At 38.6% G+C, this 26,609-nt stretch overlaps 2 protein-coding genes and 1 pseudogene across 12 annotated transcripts in view; 1 reads left to right on the top strand and 2 right to left on the bottom strand.

The window, feature by feature from the left end:
* Window positions 1-8,920, bottom strand: part of LOC127499183 (tetratricopeptide repeat protein 8-like) — a 370,710-nt pseudogene extending 361,790 nt beyond the window's left edge.
* The window catches only part of LOC127499185 (tetratricopeptide repeat protein 8-like), a 173,387-nt gene that overhangs the window by 1,270 nt on the left and 145,508 nt on the right, over window positions 1-26,609 (bottom strand). Inside the window, exons 2-12 of the mRNA XM_051869377.1 lie at window positions 8,074-8,194; window positions 7,515-7,578; window positions 5,115-5,274; window positions 4,886-4,975; window positions 4,671-4,715; window positions 4,503-4,588; window positions 4,265-4,352; window positions 4,076-4,186; window positions 3,426-3,565; window positions 2,353-2,527; window positions 1,490-1,612 (exon numbers count right to left, since the gene is read on the bottom strand). Coding sequence (XP_051725337.1) covers window positions 1,490-1,612; window positions 2,353-2,527; window positions 3,426-3,565; window positions 4,076-4,186; window positions 4,265-4,352; window positions 4,503-4,588; window positions 4,671-4,715; window positions 4,886-4,975; window positions 5,115-5,274; window positions 7,515-7,578; window positions 8,074-8,158 — 1,167 coding nt within the window. The 5' untranslated portion in view covers window positions 8,159-8,194. The remainder of the gene's footprint in view (window positions 1-1,489; window positions 1,613-2,352; window positions 2,528-3,425; window positions 3,566-4,075; window positions 4,187-4,264; window positions 4,353-4,502; window positions 4,589-4,670; window positions 4,716-4,885; window positions 4,976-5,114; window positions 5,275-7,514; window positions 7,579-8,073; window positions 8,195-26,609) is intronic.
* The window catches only part of LOC127499176 (protein NLRC5-like), a 784,214-nt gene that overhangs the window by 626,949 nt on the left and 130,656 nt on the right, over window positions 1-26,609 (top strand). The gene's annotated exons all lie outside the window — the stretch shown is intronic.

Genomic DNA, 26,609 nt, shown 5'->3' with positions numbered 1-26,609 from the left:
AGAAAAGGCTATAAATGATCTGTCACCTGCAGCAACCTCACATGATGTAGCTACTAGCTGGGACTCCTTCTTTATGTAAACAGACGTGACATAATGACGCAAAGACGAGCGGCTGCATACGCCAATTTCCCACGGAAACACACCAGTACCACCCGAATTATAAAACATTAAGGGGGCTTTCACACTGGCAGTTTAGTTTGAAACGAGGCACGGTTGCTGTCATCATGCGAACCCAAGTGCGCACTGGGGTACCGAACCCGAGACTACCTGAAGGAGGTGGTCTGAGTTCGGTTGCACTCGAACTGTTCGCGTGAATATGAAAGCAACACGGACTCAGGTGCACACTTGTTCAGGAAGTAAAGTGACCTGTGCATGCGTTTTAGCTGATTTTAATATATTTACTAAAATAAAACATATAAGAGATGATAGTGTTGATGATTTACCTTGGATTCGAGCAGGAGTGAGCCTGCAGTGTATTCGCGCTTTGTGAGTGCGATCAGAGCGGCAAATGAATGGTAATCAGCTGTCTTCCTCAAAATAGTCTGTTTGCAAGCAGCGGAAACCCGTCTACATGCAGCGCACATACAGTAAACTCAAGTGTCATTTACTCTGCTGCACACAATAGCAGCAAATCAATAGGAAGAACACAATTTACTGACCCGCGTTCTGTTTTCTATCATGCGCCGTGCACGTTTGTGATGACGTGAGATGAACGCAAACCCACCAGGGTTCGACAGAATCAATTTGAGTGTGAAACCAGACCAACACTGCGGGGGGCACCGGGAACAATCGCACCCGGGCTCAGACCGTGGCAAATGAGCCCAGTGTAAAGACCCCCTAATACAAACTTACCGTTGTGAATCGGGCTAGGGTAATGAGATAGTTTTGAACACTGGCTGGTTATGGACTTGCTCAAAAATTAATTTTGATAAATTTTAACCCAAAAAAAGTTACGGACAGCAGCTTTAAGGAAGCAACAAGTAATATGCGGTTAAATCCCCAAATCATTCATATATCATAAACTATAGTTGTGTGGGGTGGGGGTGTGAATTAAGCACAAACTGCTGTAATGTCACAATCGTGTTGCATTGTGGGATATGGAGCTGTCTGAAATGCACATGTGAGTCGAGTCGCTCCCTTAGTGAAAATTGAGGGGTTGAGGGTCTGTCCATATAAACCTCCCTCGTCCACTTGACGAAGTGGAACACACTTCAAAATGGCGGCAGGATTCACTCGAGGGAAAGTGCTTAGGGAAGTTTGTGAGTGTGTGTCTAAAAGTGAAGTGGAACACACCCCTAATTAAACACACCTGAACCAGTTTAGAGCAGGGTATCGACACAGATTTCACAAATCTTTTGACTGATTCAGATTCACAAGCTCTGGATTTGATTCAAAATTGATAGATTTGGATATATCAGGTACAGTTCATGAGTGTGTGTGTGCTAGTGATTATGTTAGCTATCACGAGACTGTTAGGGAAGAAACTGACCTGCTCGATCCGGCCTTTCCGTAGCTCCAATACGGCCAAGTTATTGTAAGCTTCACCATGGTTGTTGTTGAAAGCCAAGGCCAGTTTGAAGCATTGGTAAGCCAGAGTCAAGTCACCAATGCCCTGCGCAAGAGAGAAAGAAAAGCCAAAAATATATTTCATTAATAACTTTGCTCATAACTGGCATATGTCATAATTCATCTGTAGTTTTTTTTTTTTCAAACACCTACTACATGTGGAATCAGCTTTTCCATCAAATGTTTCAGTAACACTTTATTTTAAGGTGACGTAGTTACACGTTTCTACATGTACTTACTATAGTAATAATAGTAAATTATGAATAATTACAAGTAACTAACCCTAAACAAAACCCTAACAATAACCGTAACTGTATAGTAAGTATATGTAGTTAATTAATATCACTCAGTACATATTTGAGTAAGTACAATGTAACTACGTCACCTTAAGAGCGTAACCAATGTTTCTGCTTTGGGAACAATGGCAACATTTAATACTTTAATAGTTTTCCCTCTCAATCAATATGCACTTTTATTACAAACACAAATTTCTAAACCAGCTGATATACACATCTCTATACCTGCCTTTTCATGCTCCATTAAATGTTTGGTTTGCAAAAAATATTCATCGAGTGAAATCAGTCTGAATCAAACTCCTAACTCGGTATAAATTACAAAGTCTCTAAATCACTTGTCAGAGTAAGTCAGAACTGCTGAGTGATATTCGAGTTAAGAGTTTGTTCCACCAGTGCGGGACAATAATTGTTTCTGGGGCTTCCTCGTTTGCAGACTGTTATACAGTTGACCTAAAACATGTGTGACATTGGACACAGAGTGTCTGCTCACCACTGCAACATGTCCCAGATTATACCAGACATCAGCCTGTTCCTCATCACTGGACACCAGGGCTAATGCTCGCTCGAAGGACGACAGGGTCATGTCATACTGCTGGGCGTAGAAGCAGCACAGGCCCAGATTGTTATACAGCTGGCAGTTGAACACCCCCATCTGCAGCAAACGCCTGAACAGAAACCAAACCCCAGTCATGATGCACAGATCCCGTCTTTCACGTATATGTCCCATGTGTTTACCTTTACTAAAGGGATGCTTCTAACAATTATTCTTCTTAATATCAATTCTTTCTATCAAAAAAAAAAAAAAATCTATCAATAATTTTCTGATTAGTTGATTAATCCTTTGGTTAAGTTGCCCCATTACTCTTTCAAAGTTTCATTCAAACATATCTCATAAAAATACAAAAATAAATATACAAATTATTTACATAATCATACAGTTTACAGTATTGCACCAAAATGCATTGACCGCAGCACTATTAATATTTCTCATACGCTGAATATAAACACAACCGATTATGTTTAGTGTTCACGCTCTTCAAATTTCTCCCTCTTATAAATTTTTTTTAAAGCATGACATTTATTTTCTTATTTTTATGCTTCTAAAAATATCATTAGTGGTTGATAAAATATTAAACCACTGTATTCAGTGGTGGACAATAAAGTATTTGTACTTCATTACTGTACTTGAGAACATTTTTCAAGTGTGTACTTTGTAAGAATTTTTTAAAATGCAGCTCAGCCTGAAGTCTTTATCCATGACTTTTGCCGTTTGAGCCGAGTGGATTAATGGTGCGTGTTGTCAAAAACAACAAAAACAATAACTCTTTTATTTATTTATTACTTTTTTTGTGGTGGAGCCAGTGAAAATTATTCATTGAATCAAATTCATTGTATCTGTATTGATACCCAGCCCTGATCAGATGCTGAGTGTGAGGACGGGTATCAAATCAGGTGACCACATGACTCAAATCAGATGCCAGAAAATCTGATCTCATATGTGTTTTTGCTGGTTACATGCATGCAACAAGGAAAATTAAGAGGAAAAGAATAAAGCAATCCCACCTGTAAAAGCGCAGGGCGATCTCTGGCTGGTCTGTGTAAAAATGATTGCTGCCAATACAGGCGATGGCCTCCACATGTGTGTTGTCCTGCTTCAAGACTTCTTTGTAGTACTCTGTGGCCGAGATCACGTTATTCATTTCCTGGAGGAGACAGACAAATGAATCCAAAGTATATTAAGTGATGTGAACGTAAAAGACAGCTTAAAATTAGGGCTGGGACAATATATCGATGCATCGCGATTCCATTCTGGGCTTAGTTTTTAACAGCAGATGGCGCTCTAGGCTATTTTTTAACCACACGCTCAAATGCTCATGAAGAAAAGCGCTCGTGCAAAGTCTGAGAATGTATTCGCACCTCAGAATGCTTTTATGACGCAAGATTAATGTAAACAGCCCACTGCAAACACTCCTGTAATTCACTTCAACCTTTTCAAACTTTATGAATGATTATTTTATAGAAGGTTCAAGTGGTGTGTGTAAGGAATTGGAAGGAAGCAGAGTACGGCTGTTTCTAAAGCACGAAGTGCCATCTGCTGTTGAAAACGAAGCCCAGAATCGATTCGAGAGAGAATCGCGATATATACGGAAAATATCAGAGAATTTCTCGATTCGCGATGCATCGATGTATTGTCCCAGCCCAGCTTAAAATACCTCATGGATGCGTGCGATTCCCGTGAGCAGCGTGACCTCCGCTGGGAAGTGATCCAAGCCTTGCTTAAACACATTCAGAGCCGTGATGGGCTGATCCAGACGCTGATACACCTGCGCAGCACAAAGAGTCTTACTGGGAAGCAGTCACAGGAAGCTGTAAGCCACAAATCTTGACTTGCCGAATGGTACCTTTGCAAGGTAGAGGTAAGTATCCACAAATTCTTGGTGAGTGAGAGCTGATCGGAACTGCTTCTCAGCTTCACGGTGCAAACCGAGTCTACAAACACAAATCCTCTACTGCATCTGATCAGTACTTACAAACAAAATCTCTTCATGCAGGTCAAAATGATTCATACATTTCTGTAAAACCGTTATAGTCCAGTTGCTGAATAACACCATCAGAAAGCATGATGCCACTGATTCTCACCTGTAATAGCATTTTCCCAGCTGTACTTTCCACCACCAGTCTCTGAACTGAGCGTGCTCCGTGGCCAGAGCAGCCAGATCTAATGCCTGCAGATTGGCAAGACGGAAAAAAGGATTTCTTATACACAGCAAACAGCTATTAGCACAAAATCATATGAGACCTACTTACATTTTTTACATCATTTTCATGATGAAAGATGTATTCAAACAAGGTCTTGTGTTTGAGAGGGAGAGACAGAGTGTCAGCGAGTCATGACAAACACTTGATTATTGTGTGTTAATAATAATTACATCACAGATATTACATTAAATCATGACTAAAAGGAATTACTTCTTTCACAAAGTAACTTTTTCAAGAAACTTTTACAGTTAGGTTAAATATACCTTGGACAAGTTCGGTCTCTTGGCGTACTTTGCCAAGTTTAACCTAGAAAGGTTAATGAATGGCCCATCTGGATTTGTTAGCATGGAGGCCTGAGATGGTAACAAAAAAGACAGTTAACTTACAATGCTTCAATGATACAAATGTTTGCAAGTCAAACTAGTTCTTCCGTTAAACAACAGAATCAGGAATCTGCTGTATATGAATGGTCAGGGTTAGGGTTATTCTTACCGTTCCCAGCCTGACGAATCTCCCAGAAGCGCTGGTGACCGGACGGGCTGTGCTCGCTGTTCGAGGCGTTCTGATGGCCTGCTCCATCGTCTCTGGTCTACCAGACAGAGTACTAGGTCTTACAAATCCTGTGATGGGACGTCCTGACTGAGTCATTGGTCTAGGACACATAACACAATATTTCTATGAGATTATGTCAACCCTAACAACCCTCATTTGAACTATAACATATGTGAGGATCATGGAAAAGATTTGAACAAACATCATATTACAATTTGCTATAAATATGTAAACAGCAGCTTGAATTTTTATTCACATATTCAACGTTCAATAGCTTCCGCTAGAACCAATCAGGTTTGTTCTCACACGTCAAGCACATATGCAACGTTTATATGTGAATAAAAGCATAAATTCAAACTGTTCATCATATAAAGCGAATAAGTCTCTTCAGAAAATTTGGACTAAACCGCATATGAATTTGTTTTATGATTTCTTTTTGAACTTTTTGAAGAGTCAAAGTTGTAGTTGCGTAGCTGTCAATGGAAAATTTGGTCTAAACCGCTTGAACGGCTGGTTAAAGGAGACCTATAATGCCCCTTTCACAAGATGTAATATAAGTCTCTGGTGTCCCCAGAATGTGTCTGTGAAGTTTCAGCTCAAAATACCCCACAGATCATTTATTATAGCTTGTCAAATTTGCCACTATTTGGGTGTGAGCAAAAACACCTTTAAATGCAAATGAGCTGCTGCTCCCCGCCCGCTTTCCAGAAGAGGGCGGAGCTTTAACAGCTCACGCTTCGGTTGCTCAACAACAACAAAGCTGGAGAATCTCACGCAGCCAAAATGAGGATTGTCAGTAACGGTGTTCAGCCTTACATTGTTCAAACCGCAGTCGACACTGATGGAGAGAGGAAGAAGTTACAACTTTTAGAACAATGGTTCCCAAACCTGTCCTGGAGGACCCCAAGCACTGCACATTTTGGATGTCTCTCTCATCTAACACACCTGATTCAACTCATCAGCTTATAAGTAGAGACTGCAAGACCTGAAGTAGGTGTGTCAGATAAGGGTGACATACAAAATGTGCAGTGCTGGGGGTCCTTCAGGACAGGTTTGGGAACCACTGTTTTAGAATGCAACTGGACGTTTCTGAATGGTTAATGGATAAATTTATGTAGTTGCTGTGGAGTTGATTCAATTCATCCACTAGCATGTGCCGTAATGTTAATCTTTTGTGCAAATTCAGTGTTGAATTTACCCTCGTTTGTGAAGCAGTCCGGCGTAAAATGACGGCATGTCAACAACACTCTACTACAACAACTCTTCCTCTTCTCTAAAGCAGCCCAACATGGCCTCACCCCCTTTGTTGTGTGTTCTCGGTTTATGTAAATTTTAGGGTTAGTGATGTCACCAACCCAGGAAGAAGCTTGTTGTAGTCCTTACCAGCCGTTTGTTGTAGTCCTTAAACAGAGAATTCTTTAAAAGAAAATATCTCCCTTTGCATTAAACTTTAGCCCTATTCGGAAGGGACTAGTTTTCTAAACGACGTTTGAGTTACAATTCTTATCACTCGACGTCTGTCATTTCATGTTCAGACTCGGACGGGACTAACATCTCCGTGTTTATCACAGAGATGGGAGTGTGTGTGTTCTAGATGTGGGCTTTACAGAAGCTCACGTGCTGTATTTACATGCATAATTTATGACGTATATATCTTTTAATCCATTATTTATTGATCTAATTTTAATTATTATTAAAACCCTATTTAAGTAAACTTCACGAGTTTATGTGAGCAGCGAAATCTAGCATCTTTTAAAACAATCCTCATCTATACTGGCATTTCAGAAACAATCTCCATCCACACTGGGGTACCTTGAGCAAGGCACCCCCAATCGCTCCCCGGGCGCCACAGCATTAAGGCTGCCCACCGCTCCGGGTGTGTATCACGGTTTGCAGTGTGTGTGTGTGTTCACTACTCACTGATTGTAGAAGGTGTGTGCACTAACTTGGATGGGTTAAATGCAGAGGACAAATTCCGAGTATGGGTTACCATACTTGGCCTTCACATGTCACTTTCACTTTCACTTTTTCACTTATAAGAACTAGTTATTCAGATATCTGTCTTTCTTTCATTTTTTATTGATTTATTTCTTTTTTGGAGTGATGGAGGGAGTTTTGACGTCATTAGTGACATTTGCAATGATGAGATGATCAGTGTGGATACACAGATACGCCTCACACCATCAGATTCATCTAGAGCCAAAACACTCACGTAATTAACAAACAATGTTGCTCTGCAAGTAATTTGCAGTTTTATGCTTTAATAGCGAGAGGGCCGAAGGTTACACAGTGTAGCTTTACAACAGCTGGTGTCAGAGGTCAGAGGTCAGAAGTAGGCACCTGACAGCTGGAGTGGGCGCTCCGCCCTGGCTCGTTCCCAGAAGTCTCAGTGATGTTCCTGGACCTGACAAAACCAAAACAAGATGTAACGGCATCTTGTAAACACACATATTAGGTGCGTCCCAATTCACGTACTTGTGCACTATTCTATGATGTTTTTAAGTAGTGTGAGTAGTAAGTTCACACAGAAAACAGCAAAAAGAAAAAGTGACTTTAAATACCCGGATGATGCACTAAATTAACTAATTAAATTAATTAATTAAAAAAGAATGCATGAAGCTAGATTTTTTTTAACACAGAGGATCTTTCTTTTGCATTTCTTTTTATTGCATGTTCAGATATACAACAAAATATTCTGTGGGCCATGAAAGTTTTGTGAAAATGATCAAAAATGCTGGCTGGTAACTTTCTTAAAGATCTCTGGTGGGGAAAGAGTTAAAGTGCAGTTCCTGTAAAGCTAGGGCCTAAAGATGTTGAAAAACTGAGCTGCACTATATACAAATAAACTCGTCTTGATGTGTCTATGTGAATTATTTTTCTGGGACAGTTATATACTCACGTGCCACCTGAGCGATGGAGCTCTCATCCAACATCATCTCAGCGATGCCTTCCTGATCCACCTCCACCTCATCGATGTACACCATCTCCGTCAGAGCCCGGGTCTTCAAGCTCCACGCCGCCTGAAACCATCAGAACGAGAACATCATCTTCAGCTCTTCAGAAGAGGCTTGATCACGTGTGCAGTCAGACCATCACGTGTGTCACAACTAAACACACTCTCTGAGAGCAGGAGGATGCTACTGTGTTCACTGAAGGAAAGGTACAGGGAATACTGAACAAATAATAGGGAATACTGGGAGTATAATACTGGAACTTCAGGGATCATAACACAGCCGACAAGCTTAATGAAAGGGTTAACGTTACAAACAATTACCTCAGAAACTTGACCAGTACCAGGCTCCTTAGGCAACAGTAATGGAAGAGTGTGAACACTTTATTTGTATTTCAAATACTGACGTGTAGCAGCACATGACCAATAAAACCTGGCTGTTACATTCTAGTTTAATAAACACAGATCGCAGATCTGACAGTAGATATAATGAGTTTATGAGCACTAATCCACTGAGCTCCTCAGCTAACCTGCTAACAGCGCACTGACCTGGTCATACGGGCTTTCTGATAAGAGCTTTGAGCAAATATCGGAGCATCTCTGGAACTTCCGTCTCCTGCAGCAGATCCAGAAACAGCGGGTCCATCGCGACTGTCACCTCCATGTGCACTCAATAATACACCAACAAATGCTACTAAGAAACGTTACAGACGGCTTTTTTTTTTTTTTGCAAACAAGTCAGAGATGACATTAATGAAATACAACTTTGCGTACATTACACATAATGTATCAACAATATAATGTCATCTGAACCTATGAAAAGAGAAAAAAGTTGACTGTTAAGATAGCTTTTTTTAGAACATAAAGAAAAGCAGTCACAAATAAAGAAAAGAGGATAAAAACAAAAAACAAACAAACACCAAAACAAGTATTAATCGTGGTACTAACACCACAGTTGACTGTAGAAATAGTCCGTGAAACATCGAAAGAGGGAAGCTTAATAACTGACCTGCTGTTGTAAACTGAGTTTTGGAGAACCACATAAAAAAACAATTTTAACAGTAGTTTCCTATCAATCTCTGAAGCTAATGTTCAAACTTCAAAATAATTTTTTCTGCAGTCCACTCAGAAATGACACGCAGTCTAAACGCATCCCACCAGCTGAGAACCATTCATTCACACTGCTTCAAAATCACTGTCATCTGAACTCTCATAATCAACTTCTTCACGGTCCTCCAGTATCTCCTCGGCCCATCCTTCAGCAGAGAAGCAGCATTTGGTCCTAAAGCCTGGCTGTAACTTGAGCACACGGCTTGGACCTCCTCCTCCACATCTGCAAGCCTTTTCTGAAGAAGACACAGTAGCCCGCGATGACCCTCTTCACTTAAACTGCCTAGAAGGAAAAATTAAAGCGAGGCATGACAATACTTCCATTGAGCTGTTATTGAGCTGACTTTACTGAAGAACTACAGACCATTTAGATCCAGCCACAAGGAATCCATAATGAGGATCTCAAAGTTAGTGGGGTATTATTGTCATATTTGCTATTCGATATGTCTGATCATCTAGATGATCCATGATTTTTTATCACCAAAGGACAAAGGAAAGTGATTTAAAAATCCTGAAACTGACGTGCTTTATGGAGATTTTTGTACCCCTGATTATAGAAACCAATACCAAGTCTCTAGGCCCAGACATTTTGCTGTTTTCCACCTCTTTTCTCTCTTTGTTGTCAAATCCCAACCCAGAATGAAGCTCCAACCACTCCTCCCACAACAGTATCAAACCTGCGCTCTTCCCCTCCCACTTCACCCCATCGCCACAGACAGCAAATTAAAAGAAAAAATGAATAAACTTATTAAAATTACAGCATTCATAACCAGGATATGTAGTGGTGGTTGGTACGATTCCATAGTTTCCCCAAAAGCATCACAGCAAGTAGGTAATAAAAGTTATCTTCTTCCCACTGTTTCTGCTAGAAGACATTTCTGATTTCATTGTCTGGATGTTCCCAGCCTTCTGAGAGAGGTGCAGTGCTGTCTCATCTCCCTCATCACAATGATCTTCCTCTTGAAGCCACACTTTTGACATGTACGCATCAAAAATCTTCTTGGTGAGGATGTTGCTGGATTCTGAAGTCACACAAATAACATCCCTTAGATACAAATTTGACCTGTACATTATAAACAGCAGGAAAAACACAAGCAAGTGTACATCCCATAACCTGGAGCAGAGTGCAAAAATTTTGATTCAAAAAGTCATCTTATGAAGGTGTAAGAGGTTAGGAAGACACACACACACTAAAGATTGTCTCCCTCGTTTCTTTATTTTAAGAACTTCTACTCAGCTGCTTAGGAAATACTGCAGCCGAACTCACAAGAGACCGAAGCTTGAGGAAGACCTAGTGCTGGAAATGACGTCACCTGACAAAGAATAAGGGAGTAAATCCTCAGTGTATCAGTCAGAAATTAAAATAAACATTGTAATTGTGTCGTTCGATTATTTAGAAGTACAGACCCAAACAGCAACAGATATGAGACAAATGTAATATTTTCTCTCAAAAGCACCACCGCTGCACAAAAACTATAGAATAAACACTGTAAAATTAATCATATAAAATGTGTGGAATTATTTACTGTGGAATATTTACAGAAAGGTGGAAATTTAAATTGTCCCATATGACAATGTATCTCATCTGCTCTGCATCCATTTGGTCTTCTGCTGTGACGATTTTATGTTGTCTGTCTAAAATGTGAATATGTGGGCTGTGTTGTAAGGGTCTAAGTTGGCATGCTGGTGGAGGACCCCATTCTGAGTGACTGCAACATATATTGTGATGTTACCACCACGTTGTCCCGGGACATTCAAAATAGCTCTGTGGCCAATGATGTTTCTCCCTCTCCCTCTTACTGCAACATTGAAGACACATAAACTCACCTTTTGCCTTTTTATCGTAGGCTACTTACACCTGATTGTTGAGTTTACAGTTACGCAACTAAGTGTCTGAACACCTGACAGCCATGTTTGATCAATTGGTTTATAGGGGCGGTATTTTGGAAAGCAGTGTCTTGAAATGACAAAGAAGTGACATTATGTTAGATTTCTGTGTCTAATGTAGAGAAGTGTGTTTAGTGTTTTGCAAAAAGTGTGTGGCTGAGAATGTGCTTATAGTGCAGATCTGGGCTGAGGTTTTGCTCCTTGAGTATAAGTTTTCAGTAACTGTGTGTTATTTTTAATTTTTTTAATTTTATCTGCTGGATAATGCAAGATGAAGGCGGTTCACCCAATATCATGGACAGTTAGCATGTCATTCCTGGCTTTTAACAACAAAATTATGTGATGGAGGAAAGTCCCATTAATGCTCATGGTATTTCAGTTCATCCACGCATTGACAATGGAGTTTTAATTTAAGAGAGATGTTATACAGTGTTATTAATGTACTGTCATATTACACTATTTACAGCTTTCTCTTATGCAATCTCAGACAAAATATAAGACAGAAAGAATAAAAATAATAAAAAGAAGAAAGAACAAAAGACAGGTTTCCTAAAATAATATAAATAAGCAACAATTACCAGATTTTATCATGTTCTTGGTTGTGAGGGCACAACGAGACAGGTAACTGTTTATCATCTCGACCTCCTCCCCTGCAGTTGTGCAGCACCTTCCTGATTTTTGCCACTCCAGATTATCTAACAAATCAGTGTGGCACTTATATTATAATCATATACAGTGTATTATTTAAGTAATAAAGATACAATTTCAAATGATGAAGAATATGCAGCACCTCACACTTGGTTGAATGAGTCTTGGCATGACAGAAAGGAACGATCTCATCTGCAGTAAAGGTCTGAGTTCAACATGGAGACTGACAGCTTCTCAAGGTAGGGCCAATACTTGCAAGCAATATCTGTGCAGTAGAGCTGTCCGTTTGTGGCTGCTTGGAGCTCCTTCTGCAGGAACAGTGGATAGGCAAATATTTCCCCCTGTTCATGTTAAGAGCCTTGAGTAGCTCTCTGTGTCTGCAAACAACCACCTCAAGGCCCTCTTCATCCAGTTTGCCTGCTCTTCTGGCAGTTTCACGTGCAGCAGACCGCTGACTGGCTCCACAGATCCCTCTGCATGACAAAATAATTCTGGCTAAAACTGAAATTTGAAATTTTTCCACAACTAGTCAGGTTACATCTGTCACAGACACGCCAAGCTCCACCGCTCACCAATCACAATCACTGACTCTCCAGAGTACTGATCACCCGCACCTGCACCTCATTATCACCGCAATCACCACCAGCATAAAGAGCACTCACACACACAGCCACATTGTCTGGTCTTGTTTGCATTACGTCTTACCTGAATGCTTACCTCAAGGACTCCTACCGAACTACTTGCCTGTCTCCAGCGTCTCCTGTTCTCCTCGTGTGAATCCCATCTGTGTGTGAGTGTTCCTGGTCTCCAGTGTCACGTTTCTCCAGCGTCTTCCGAATCAACCCGTGTCTACAATCAACAAGGACAGTATCACTTCTCTGCACTCTCTACTTCATCCATTTCATCACTTATTATTCACCTGCACTACTGTTTGTCTCGTGCTGGTATCAATAAACCTCTCTACCTGTTATATCTGCCTCGGTCCCTTCTGTATTGTAACACATCACACCAACTGACATCTTTGTAATGATTGGAGACAATAAAGGTTTACTTTCAAACTACTACTTAAGGTTTAGTCAGGGCTCAGGCACATCTTCCGCTTTATCTACTGCAGCTACACAAATGAGTCGAAAGGCAGGGTGACAAACTGCATTCACAGTCACTATCTATTACAGAGATCTGCTATTACATAATGAATGACCGAGCTACTAACTATCCACTTTGGGCTCCACCACACACACCCATATCCAAATCCAATTTCAACACAAGATGGCTTGAAAGAGTGCACCATATTGCTTAAAGTGCTTGTAACAAACTAAGATACTAGTCTGTATTATATAAGCTTACACCAACTGGTCTTGAGGGATACATTAACTATTTAATAAAGAAACAATCCTACATTTCAAATTGTGGATTTAAATCAAAGGTGCAACACTGTATATTTTACTAACACTTTTCATTTTACTCCTGATCTCATCAACAAAATGGTGAACATCAGTGTCCTTGGCAATGAAGGTGCCATCAAAATATGGTTCCTCTGACCTTGATAGAATAAAAAAAAAAAGATGTACAGTGTCAGACATTATTTGTTCTGTTAATTTCAAATTAAATAAAACAACTACAATTGTAAAACAACTAGCCCTTTTGACTGACGAAATCGGTACTGTTTTCGGTACAAGCATGTTGGGTGTACATGCCGGGCAAGTGAAGTGCTCTACACTGGCCATTTTCTCACACTGGAACTGGCAGAATGTGTATTCAATATAGCTTCTTTGGAATACGTCTCCATGTATTTTCCCAGCCTGTACATTCGAGTAGTAAAGGAGTAAAATGAAATAGCTACACTAATATTCTCCCAACTCTACTTATGGCAACCTTGATCCACACTGATCTTACCCTTCCAAAGTGACAAGTCCTCCTGTCCAACATCCGCAAAAAACCTTGTCTCGATAAACTGGGTGCAACAGTTTTCATTTCTTCAAATGTACTGAAGACATCCACTGAAAACAGAGTGTCAGCATTCACAGATGCTGGCCAATCTTATTAGGTCGCTCATGTCAGGTGTCCAATGTGCCAGACATAATCTGCACAGCAAATTTGGCAAGTGCAAATCATACCGACCTAAAATCAAACAGTAGAACAATACTTGTTTGTAACACAAAAAGGGACAAAATAAATTAAATTATAAAACCATAGTTCATACCATTTATGCAAACTAAAATTATTGCTCGGCCAACTGATTCTGTGATGTTTGCAGGGTCACAAGTGCATTAATGGACAGATCTCACTGAAAAGAGAAGCTCAATAATTAGTGAGAAAGCATTAAAATATGTCCGGTTAAGATGGTAATTTAAATAAAAGTCAAATAAATAAATAAACCATAACTTTAACCACTTTACCAAAATAATCTCTACCTTGATTGAACAGTGAATATCTGCCATGTTTTTTTACACAGCTCACCGTTGGCTCAATGGGCTTGTAAATTCCCTCAATGCAGGACTCCCTGTTATGGAGGGAGAGTTTCTCATGTTTATGTCTGTCTCAGTCCATACACAGACACTCTTGTGGCATGCAGCGAATGATGGCAGGAGATGTGCAGTGGCTGCAGTTCCTTTCTGGAACCACATTGCAGGACAGCAAGCAGTCGATGTGATCAGATCTTGCTTTCCGCCACTCATCTTGGGCTGCAGATTGACACAAGCACCATGATGTGGATGTTGAAGGACACTTTGTGCCTTGAACATCTGATGAGGTCAGAATGTCCTGCAATTTCTGCATCTCACAGTCTGAAAGACAGAAATAAGAAAATAATCATTCCTTTCACGCTTATTGTTGCTAACTTGCTTAATTACAGTAAGGTGTCATCTTACCAAATGAATGTTGAGAGCAGTTTGATTGGGTAACTGCTGTGGGAACCTCCTCAGCCGACTCAAAAGGAGTCGTGTCCATTTTTAACGATACTATATTGGAAAGGAAGATAAAAGCATGATCAGACAAAAAATAAAGACTGAGGACGGGTGTAGGGAGGCTATAGGAAAAACAAAAAGGCCGGCTAAGTGTTATGGACAGTGAGAGACAGTAAGGTGAAAGAAAAATAAAGGATAGAATTACTTGAAGACACGGGGGCTTCTGGAAGAGAGAGAAAGAGAGAGAGAGAGAGAGAGAGAGAGAGAGAGAGAGAGACAGTAAGAGGATATAGAAGTCACTCTTAAAAGAGCCGTTGGTTCAGTAGGTGGAGGTAAGGGGTAAAGGGTGTAGATAAGGACAGGAGCTGTTGGACAAAGGACCAAAAAAACAGTTAATTCTCTTGCAGCAAGACTTCCTGGATTTGTCGTTCACCACAGAACAGAAAGTACACTAGACACGGAGAAAGGATCTAATGTTACTGCACATTAGGGGTGGGCGATACTGCAAACTTTGGTATTGATCCCATTCCAAGTAAATACAGGACCAATATCACTGACACCGATACTTTTTCCTTTTAAAAGCATGCACTTGAACTTACATGTACTTTCCTTTAGGAGAAAGCAGTGTGTCCTGATATATGAGGTGAATGCATCATTCATATGCTAAATCTGAATAAAAATAAAGATTCTGAAAGCATTGAAGGAGATCCCATAATATTTAATAGATTTACAGTAGTAACAATAAATGATATTTTATTATGATATGATTAATATAATATTTTTTAAATATGATTGTTTCATTATCAATATGGGTATTATCTCTTGGATGGATACCTAATTTGATATATGTTATTTTCCATCTGAATCTAACCATGTCATGTCAAGAAATGGAAAAGTCAGTCAGCTGTTCATTATCATGTTAATTATTGTGCCTTTTGCCCCAACAGCAGGGGCGCTTTTTACCCCAAATACCATACGCCTAGAGAAGGCAAATCGTGACACTGACACGCTTCCTCTAGTGGACCAGCGTGTGTTTGACACGCTTTGGCGTGATCGGGTTGATCTCAAAAAAGTGATGAATTTATCATGTGAGGCTCCTGTTTCCTCAAATGAAATTAGAGATGCAAAAAATGAACAATGACTCCTACTATGAAACAAGGGCTGATATCTCTCATTCCAGACAAAAGATGCAACTATAATTGATAATTGGCGTCCTATTACTCTTCTTTTGATTATAAATTAATTGCTTCCATATTCGTCAAGAGATTAAAGCAACATTTACATCATATCATTAATGAAACACAGATGGATTTATGAAAGGTCGTCATATTAGTTGTGGATCTTATTGATTATAGAGATGAAATCAAGTCTGATTCAATTATCTTATTCCTCGATGTTTATAAGGCCTTCGACACTGTAAAGCACCAGGTCCTCATGAACTCTTTAGAGGCTTTTGGATTTCCCTCAAGATTCATAAATATTGTTCAAATGTTGTAAAGAAATAGATAGTTGTATAATTTTAAATTCACGTTCATCACCAAGGTTTCCTATTCTTCGTGGAATACGTCAGGGTTGCCCTTTGAGCCCCTTTTTATTTTTATTGGTTGTAGAAACATTATCCATAGATATTTGCACAATAATAACTTTGCTGGCCTGAATATCTTTAACAGAGAGATTCGAATCTCACAATTATCAGATGATACTTTATTCTTGAAGGATAAAGAGCAAGTTTCTCCAGTCTAACTACAATTAATGCCTTCTCTAACGCTTCTGGGCTCAAACTTCATTTATCTGAGTGTGAAATTATTTGCTTATTTGACACTGTAGAAACTGAAATTGAAAATATAGCGATTAAAAATGAAGTGAAATATTTGGGGATTCATATAACGAAAAATGTAATTAGTAGACAGTTTCTGAATTTTTCTCAACGGTTATTGAAAACAAAATATATTTTTAATAATTGTCTCCAAAGAGATTTATCAATTTTAGGCAGTTTTCTTATCCAAAACAGAAGGATTATCCAGATTTGTGAACCCTTCCCTGTCTTTAGCTGTAGATAATCACACCTCCAAAAATATAGAGAAGATTTTTCTTGATTTTATTTGGAGTAATAAATCTCACAAACTGAAGAAATATATTTTAGCAAACAAAAGGAGTGATTGGGGTCTTGAAGTCCTGAATTATTGACTGTGACAGGTGGCCTCTCTTTTTTGATGAAATGTAATTACTCCACTGGTAAATTACCTGTTAAACTGGCCAGATTTCATCAACAAGCTTTGTTAGCCTGGAAACTGGTTTACAACCACAACTTTCCCCCACAAAACCATCTCATGGAACAATTCAGATATTAAAATTAGAAACAGATCATGCATTAATGCGGCCCAGGATCTGTGTTGATATAAACTGCATCTGTCCTGTTTACACACATTCCCTTATGCATTCATAATACTGTGTGCATTATTAAAGGATTTGCCTTGCAGAATTAGTTTAACAACTTTCTAATATCTCAAATTCTATGAAGTGCACCATTTGTGTCAGGGCCTGACATTTCTCGATCATCTGGGCCCTCCCCCAAACATCAGGATTTATTCATTATTTAATGTCTTAATAATTTCTGTCCTTTCCTCTTGATGAGTTTTCACCATTTCAGTAAAAGTGGTCCAAAGTGCAATTAAGTTATTATAGCAGGAAAAATAAATTAAAACTGTTAAAAAATGTACAGTGTTTTTACAGTATGGTTTTAATTAATCTGATTCTTTCAGGTTTATGTCACACTGCAATGTTCCACATTTGAAGCTCATTTGAATAGTCCGGTTGTCCATAAGGAATTTCTTACAATGGTAAAAGCTTTACCTAATGGTCTTGTTCATTTAATGAGATGTCACTTATCATTTAAAGAGATTGTAAAGAGTGAACAGATATTTTTGGTTGAAGACAAGAGTATTTGTGACCCAAAATGTACTAACAAAATTATAAGAAATGTGTTTCAGTTTAGAAAAAGAATCAGTCCGAGGGGAAAATATTTCTGGAATTCTTTAATAGATAAGATTAATTGGAAAAAAGCATGGCTCTTACCTTATAAAGTTAACAAACTACATTTGAGTTGTAATTTTTTGTAATTTTAGTATTGAGTCAATTGATCATCTTTTCTTCAAATGCCTCTTTGTCAAAGAATTTTGGTCTTATTTGTCAAATTTTTTGGCTTCGAAATCCAATTTGGTCATTGATTTAACTATGTGTGATATATTCTGTTATTTTTCACATTGTGAACAAAATATAAAATATATAGGAAATTTAGTTATTTTATTGGCAAAATATTACATTCATAAATGTAAATTTTCCTCAACACTGCCCAAATTAAACCACTTTCTCTGTGACCTTAACTATTTAATTATGACACTAAAAAAGATTGACAACAAAAAGTGTCAAATTTATGAATCTGTAAAATAATCTGATGAATGTTATGTAAATTGCTTTATTAACTATGTATTTTTGTTCTTTTTCTTTAATGATTGCCTTCCCCTAATTTATGCCTTTGTCGTCCTTCATTATTTATATTTTGATGTCATCCATTGTTATTTTGAAATGTTGAAGTTGTTCTTGTTCTTACCCAGCAAGCAACAGCCGTCATTTCACCGTCTCGGTTAACTATAGGCCCGATATAGTCCGGCTATGAGTAACCCACTTTTAGCCACAATAATCTTTAATTTGGTTACATGTCGTTTTTGCCAAAATAACTTGCGAGATGTATGATATTCCATCATGTAAGCAAAGTCAACAGTGATTACAAGGTGTTTGGTTTCATATCTTTGACATGTTCTGTGTGTAGGCTGTGCGTAGCCACGATTTAGCTCGTAGTCAGACCGGCTATTTGTAGCCCACCTATAGTCAATCCTAATTTATTGTATTTCTTGGACAGGAAGTGCATGAGATGGTTGATATCCCATCATGTTTGCAATGTCAATGATATCTACAAGATGTAAAGTGTCATTTCATGACATGGTCTATCTGTAGTCATGATTTAGCTCTGAATTGGATAGGCTATGTGCAGTCTGCTTTTAGTCCACCCGGCGAAATCGAGGCAGTCTAATTTTTACGGCTTGGCTACAGCCCTGATTCAGACCAGCAATGAGTGTAGTCAAAATAGTGTTAAAGGGATAGTTCACCCAAAAATGAAAATGTGATGTTTATCTGCTTAGCGCGTTTTCACTTGAAAGTTAGTAGAGATCACTGTTGCCAGATCTCGCGATAAACATTTCCGCCATTTTACAACTGTCGGAGAGCAAGCAACAGCAAATGTTAAAGCAAATTCATTCCTGCTTTTGGTCTTTCAAGTATCTGTGTTTTTCATTTTGACATGTGTTCATTATTTATGTACATTATTTGTTATCATGTGTAGGAACCGTGACATTTTAGCGGGTAACAGTGCAGACTCAGAGTAAGCCATGTTGTGTTAGATTAACATGCTACATGCACATGTACTGTAGTGTTTCCTTGTACCCTAAAACTCTCTAATTATCTAAATACAAGGGGGTAAACATGAAACCTGTGCAACCTATTATTATTTGTTATAAAAACGTCATATATCTTTTAATCTTTTGATAATTATGATATGAAAATATGAGATTTTGATTTGGCAAGGCAAGTTTATTTTGTATATTTTGTAACATTTCAACAACAAGGCAATTCAAAGTGCTTTACAGAAAACATGAAATTTATGGAACCGACAATTAATCAGGTTGTTTTATAAACCAAAAAACATTTTATTTTATTTATATTTTTTATATTTTTATTATGTTAAGTTGTAAAATGTTCCATATTTTTTAAAATTGTTTAATTGTATTGTAAACGTCTTTTTAGACACAACATTGCTTGCTGCAATTAAATAAATAAATAAATAAATAAATAAATAAAATCTCGTTTGAATAGTAGCATGCGCAGTGGTGCTCTCGTGAACGCGCTGGAAATTAATATTTTGTAAATAAAGTCGTAAATTGTTTTTTGCTCAAACAAAGCCCTCGCGTCGCTTCATGAAACTGTGGTTAAACCACTGGAGTCACATGGAGTACTTTAATGAGGTCTTTATACTCTTTACTGTCAATGGAGGGAGAAATCTTACAGACTTTATTAAAATGATCTTCATTTGTGTTCCGAAGATGAACGAAAGTCTTACGGGCGACATGAGGGCGAGTAAAAATGACAGAATTATAATTTTTGTGTGAACTAACCCTTTAATGAAATTTGGCCGAATAAAAAAACAAAACATAATTGTTGTTGTTCGTTTGTTTTCTGTCAGCAGAGGGCGACGTACACACTACAGCGACAAAATGCTTCTTTATTTTTACACTGTCTTGAAATATTCAAATGTATTTGCTAATACTTGAATGTTATTGTTGATGAGCTTCTGGATCTGTGTTTGGATCAGACTGTTTAATCTCTCATCGGAGTTCAGAGAAAGAGAGAGAAGTTGATCGATACTGACCCGCTCTCTCTCTCTCTCTCTCTCTCTCTCTCTCTCTCTCTCTCTCTCTCTCTCAATTATATTCAATTCAGATAGCTTTATTGGCATGACAAAAGAAAAAAAAAAAAACATTTTGTATTGCTAAAGCATTTAACCAACATAGAAAAATATTTAGAACAACAGAACATCTGAGTAAAGCCTATGTAGAGAAAATAATAAACTAAATAAAAATAATAGTAGTAACAAAATAATAAAAATAATTATAAAAATAATAAATAAAAAAGATTCTAATACAGAAATCATGTAACAACTGAACTTAGAATTTGAACATTATCTACATTATATACATGTGTGTAGGTCTAATGGGGGTGTGTTTATTGGCTGTTTGTTTCTTTCTGGTTGTCCCTCAGGAGATGATACAAATCTTGCAGTTATATTGGAACATTTGAATGTAACAGAGTTTTTGGGTTGGGCTACAGGTGTTAAATTGGGGAAATATTTTATTAATTTTGGGGTAGTAGTGGTCTCTGATTTCTTGGTATTTTGGGCATTCTGTGAGGAAGTGCAGCTCCGCCTCCGTCACTCCCAGGATGCAGTGCGAGCAGAGTCTCTCTCTCTCTCTCTCTCTCTCTCTCTCTCTCTCTCTCTCTCTCTCTCGTCACAAATAGAAAGTGAAAGTAAGTTAGAGTTCATCTGTCGCCATTTTATGCTGTTAAAATACGAACACGAGCGTCAAAGTGTTTAATAGAAACGTTTATCAAAGTTTATGCAGGAATTTCCGTGTATCTTTATGATGTTAAAGCTGGAGGATTTGAGAACCTGTAACTTGTGAAAGTTTGATCAAGGTGAGTGTTCATGTGTGGTGACTTCCTCATACTAATATGAATGTATATATGATTGTTTGGTAAAATAAAATAAATAAACTTTAATAAAGTGTTTCTTTCAACTTGACTTCAGTGTTTCTTGTGTGTTTCGTGATGTCTGTGATTCTTCAGAAGTTTAACAGTGTAAACATGTATAACTGAGCTTGAGTTAACGCAGTCACGTGATCCTTTTTCTCCCACACTCAACATATGTTCAGCTAAATTATGAAGGTTGTTAAATCATTAAATGTTGTGTCTATTTTGTCAGTGGAGGAGATCAAACTCATCAGATTCTCCTGCAGCTTCATCATGGGTGATTCACAAGGATCCAGAGATGGAGATTTTTCTCCAGGATGCAGGTACTTTCAACAAACACTGTAAAATATTGTATTACATCACAGAAAAAAGATCACAGTTTTTGATTTTTTCCACCCACTGATCGCAGAAACAGTTTACAGAAAAAAATGTATATCCTATTTTGTCTGTTTTTGTTTGTTTTAATATTAACATGAAATATTAAAGAAAAAGATAAACATAAAGTTTCCTCAAAGTGTTTTTCGATGAAAGATAAATGTGTTTATACAAACCCGATTCCAAAAAAGTTGGGACACTGTACAAATTGTGAATAAAAAAGGAATGCAATAATTTACAAATCTCATAAACTTATCTATATTCTATTGTGAATAAAATATAACATATCAAATGTTGAAAGTGAGACATTTTGAAATGTCATGCCAAATATTGGCTCATTTTGGATTTCATGAGAACTACACATTCCAAAAAAGTTAGGTCAATTGGCAACATGATTGGGTATAAAAAGAGCCTCTCAGAGTGGCAGTGTCTCTCAGAAGTCAAGATGGGCAGAGGATCACCAATTCCCCCAATGCTGCGGCGAAAAATAGTGGAGCAATATCAGAAAGGAGTTTCTCAGAGAAAAATTGCAAAGAGTTTGAAGTTATCATCAATCATCCAAAGATTCAGAGAATCTGGAACAATCTCTGTGCGTAAGGGTCAAGGCCGGAAAACCATACTGGATGCCCGTGATCTTCAGGCCCTTAGACGGCACTGCATCACACACAGGAATGCTATTGTAATGGAAATCACAACATGGGCTCAGGAATACTTCCAGAAAACATTGTCGGTGAACACAATCCACCGTGCCATTTGCCGTTGCCGGCTAAAACTCTATAGGTCAAAAAAGAAGCCATATCTAAACATGATCCAGAAGCGCAGGCGTTTTCTCTGGGCCAAGGCTCATTTAAAGTGGACTGTGGCAAAGTGGAAAACTGTTCTGTGGTCAGACGAATCAAAATTTGAAGTTCTTTTTGGAAAACTGGGACGCCATGTCATCCGGACTAAAGAGGACAAGGACAACCCAAGTTGTTATCAGCGCTCAGTTCAGAAGCCTGCATCTCTGATGGTATGGGGTTGCATGAGTGCGTGTGGCATGGGCAGCTTACACATCTGGAAAGGCACCATCAATGCTGAAAGGTATATCCAAGTTCTAGAACAACATATGCTCCCATCCAGATGTCGTCTCTTTCAGGGAAGACCTCGCATTTTCCAACATGACAATGCCAGACCACATACTGCATCAATTACAACATCATGGCTGCGTAGAAGAAGGATCCGGGTACTGAAATGGCCAGCCTGCAGTCCAGATCTTTCACCCATAGAAAACATTTGGCACATCATAAAGAGGAAGATGCGACAAAGAAGACCTAAGACAGTTGAGCAACTAGAAGCCTGTATTAGACAAGAATGGGACAACATTCCTATTCCTAAACTTGAGCAACTTGTCTCCTCAGTCCCCAGACGTTTGCAGACTGTTATAAAAAGAAGAGGGGATGCCACACAGTGGTAAACATGGCCTTTTCCCAACTTTTTTGAGATGTGTTGATGCCATGAAATTTAAAATCAACTTATTTTTCCCTTAAAATGATACATTTTCTCAGTTTAAACATTTGATATGTCATCTGTGTTGTATTCTGAATAAAATATTGAAATTTGAAACTTCTACATCATTGCATTCCTTTTTTATTCACAATTTGTATAGTGTCCCAACTTTTTTGGAATCGGGTTTGTATTAATATGGTTCCTGTCATAAAGAATGAACACAGTAATCTAAAGGATTGAACTGAATCTGTTCTGTTACAGTTCAGTCCAGCAGAAGAGCTCAAACCCAGAGTCCAGCTGTGTGTCTGTGAAGAGTAACTGGTCTATGGGTGAGCCACTAAATTTTAAGAGTGGAAACACACGGCCTGATCCCAGGTATATTATTTCTATAAAATATATGCTTATAGTCATTATTAATATACAGCAGTGTAATGAGTTCAGTAAGTTTCAGTCTATTAATGATTTCCATTGTGTTCTTGTGCAAAGCTCGATGTATTGTATTGTTAAAACATTCACACACTGTAAAATCTGTTGGTCTGTTACTCAGTTAATGACACAATTACATCAATATCAGTGTGTCTGATTCTTTACCCTCTTCATTCTGATTTAAGGTTGAATCTTTTATCCAGTCCAGTTAAAAACAAAACTGTGAACACGCCTGTGATTCGACCACAAGACTTTAATGATAGCATGAATCCTGGTTTCAGGTAAAATGGAGGACTTTTTTGTTGTTGTTGCTTAATTTTAGGTGCTGCAATGCACATCACACATCACTCAATCACATGATTAATAATTGAAACATTTCAGAAACCTAATGATGTTCTGTGTCTCATAATACAGCAAACAAAATGATCTATTTTGTCATTTATGGCTATTTACTTCTTAAACTTGTGTAATAATCTGGTATTTTAATCTTACAGCCATGACTCTAAACCTGAGGTCTTAAACACACTGAGATCAAATCTGAGAAAGAAGTTTGAGTGTTTGTATGAGGGAATATCAAAGCAGGGAAACCCAACACTCCTGAATGAGATCTACACAGAGCTCTACATCACAGAGAGTGAAAGTGGAGAGATCAATAATGAGCATGAGGTGAGACAGATTGAGACACAGTCCAGGAGAGCAGAAACAGAGGACACACCGATCAAATGCAGTGACATCTTTAGACCTTTACCTGGACAAGACAAACCCATCAGAACTGTGCTGACAAAGGGAGTCGCTGGCATTGGAAAAACAGTCTCTGTGCAGAAGTTCATGCTGGACTGGGCTGAAGGGAAAGAGAATCAGGACGTCCAGCTCATATTTCCTCTTCCTTTCAGAGAGATCAACTTGATGAAGGACAAAACACTCAGTCTTTCAGATCTTCTTCATGTCTTTTTCCCTGAAACAAAAGAAATGGAAATATCTAGTGATAAGTATAAAGTTTCCTTCATCTTTGATGGTCTGGATGAGTGTCGTCTGTCTCTGGATTTTCAGAGCGATGTGAGGTTGTGTGATGTGACTGAATCAGCCTCAGTGGACGTGCTGCTGACGAACCTCATTGCGGGGAATCTGCTTCCCTCTGCTCTCATCTGGATCACTTCCAGACCAGCAGTAGCTGATCTCGTCCCCTCTGAGTGTGTCCATCGAGTGACAGAGGTACGAGGCTTCAGTGACCCACAGAAGCAGGAATACTTCAGGAAGAGAATCAGTGATCAGAGTCTGTCCGACAGGATCATCTCACACCTGAAGTCATCAAGGAGCCTCTTTATTATGTGTCACATCCCAGTGTTCTGCTGGATCTCAGCCACTGTTCTAGAGAAGATGTTGAGGAAATCGTGGAAAGGAGAGATTCCCAAGACTCTGACTCAAATGTACACACACTTCCTGATCCTTCAGACCAACATCAAACATGAGAAGGACTATGAGAAGAAAGTGAAAGATGAAGACATGATTGTCAAACTGGGGAAACTGGCATTTCAGCAGCTTGTGAAAGGCAACCTGATCTTCTATGAGGAAGACCTGAGAGAGTGTGGCATTGATGTGACAGAAGCATCAGTGTACTCAGGATTGTGCACTCAGATCTTCAGAGAGGAGTTGGGTTTGTATCAGGGGAAAGTCTTCTGCTTTGTTCATCTGAGCATTCAGGAACATCTAGCAGCTCTATATGTGCATCTCTCCTTTATAAACAAGAACATCAATGTGTTTGACCAGATTACCAAACCAACTAAAGCTTCACTATCTGATCTCCATCAGAGAGCTGTGGATGAGGCTTTAGACAGTAAAAATGGGCATCTGGACCTTTTCCTTCGTTTCCTTTTGGGTCTGTCAGTGGAGTCTAATCAGAGCCTCTTACAAGAACTGAAGACACGGACAGGAAACAGCTCTCACAACAATGAAAAAACAGTTCACTATATCAAAGAGAAGATCAGTGAGAATCCCTCTCCAGATAAATACATCAATCTGTTTCACTGTCTGAATGAACTGGGTGATCTTTCACTAGTGAATGAAGCTCAACCTCATATGAGCTCTGGAGGATTACGTAATGTGAAACTCTCCTCATCTCAGTGGTCAGCTTTAGTTTTTGTGTTGTTGACCTCAGAGCGGACAATGCTGAAGTTTAACCTGAAAAACTTAATTGGATACACAAATAATCAGTAAGTAACACTGAGTTCAATCATTACAGTCTAAAACATTATGAACAAAGAGAAAGAAGAATCTGATAAATCTGTAATCCTGCAGATGTCACACAGAGTTTAGTAGTTCATATTTTTATGTTCTTTTATTTCTCTCTCACACAAACACTCCCAAAAATCACTCCTCCATACCGTAATAAAGCACAGGGATACAAACTTGTCTGTTTTGAATCCAAAATAGGTCATTTGTGTTCATGCACATTGGACATATGTGTACAAATGTAAACAGTTGCCTCTTGCACATGTAGGTAGCTGCAGTTTACAAAAATGCAGAGTTTAACTGCAGAGCTAAAAATGTCAGCAAAGATTGCAGTTCAGTCTCCATGTTATTGTTTACACGGTCGTCAAGGATACGCAGAGTGAACGTGGGCAGCCACGCCCTCATTTTCAAAAGTCTCCGTTTTGGTACGTTTACACTGAAATGCAACCCCAGCATTTTCAAACTAAAACGGGCTCTGCAGCGTTTTCGAAAGTCTCCGTTTTCAAGGTTCGTAAACCCCAGTGTAGTGTAAACGACAGGCGTAACCGTAGCAAAACGTATGCGTTTTAAAACGAAAACGCACTAGTGTAAACGGGACCTCAGTTTGAAGGATCCTTTGAAGGCAGCCTTCGTTTCACGTCCTTCATTCAGCTCATTTTGAAGGATGCATCAAGTGTATCCTTCGTGTCCTTCAATCACCCACAATCCTTTGCAAACATTCCAATCCACGGAAAAGAACTGATGAAAACGAGTCTGCACTTATCTGAGTTCATTATGAAATGTAAGACAAAAATAATGTTTTCAGTGATGAAGGCATACATGTTATCTTTTGTTTTGGTGTAAATTAATCACTAACACTAAACTGCCAGTAATGTAAGCCACTGGGAGACACAGACGGTTGTCATTCACTGTATTGCATTAAGAAAAGATTTTTAATACAAAGTGTTTTTCCAAAATTAAGTTTTATTAGTATTTTTGTGCTGTTGGAGCGGAAACGTGTGATGTAGCCATGAACACTTACTAGAGCGTCTCATTCTAGTGTTTAATGCTGAGGAGGAC

The sequence above is a fragment of the Ctenopharyngodon idella genome, chromosome 17 (assembly GCF_019924925.1).
Source record: "Ctenopharyngodon idella isolate HZGC_01 chromosome 17, HZGC01, whole genome shotgun sequence".
NCBI classification, from domain to species: Eukaryota; Metazoa; Chordata; class Actinopteri; order Cypriniformes; family Xenocyprididae; genus Ctenopharyngodon; species Ctenopharyngodon idella.
The sequence above is the reverse complement of the archived record's forward strand: the minus strand, read 5'-3'. Positions and strand labels throughout refer to the sequence as shown.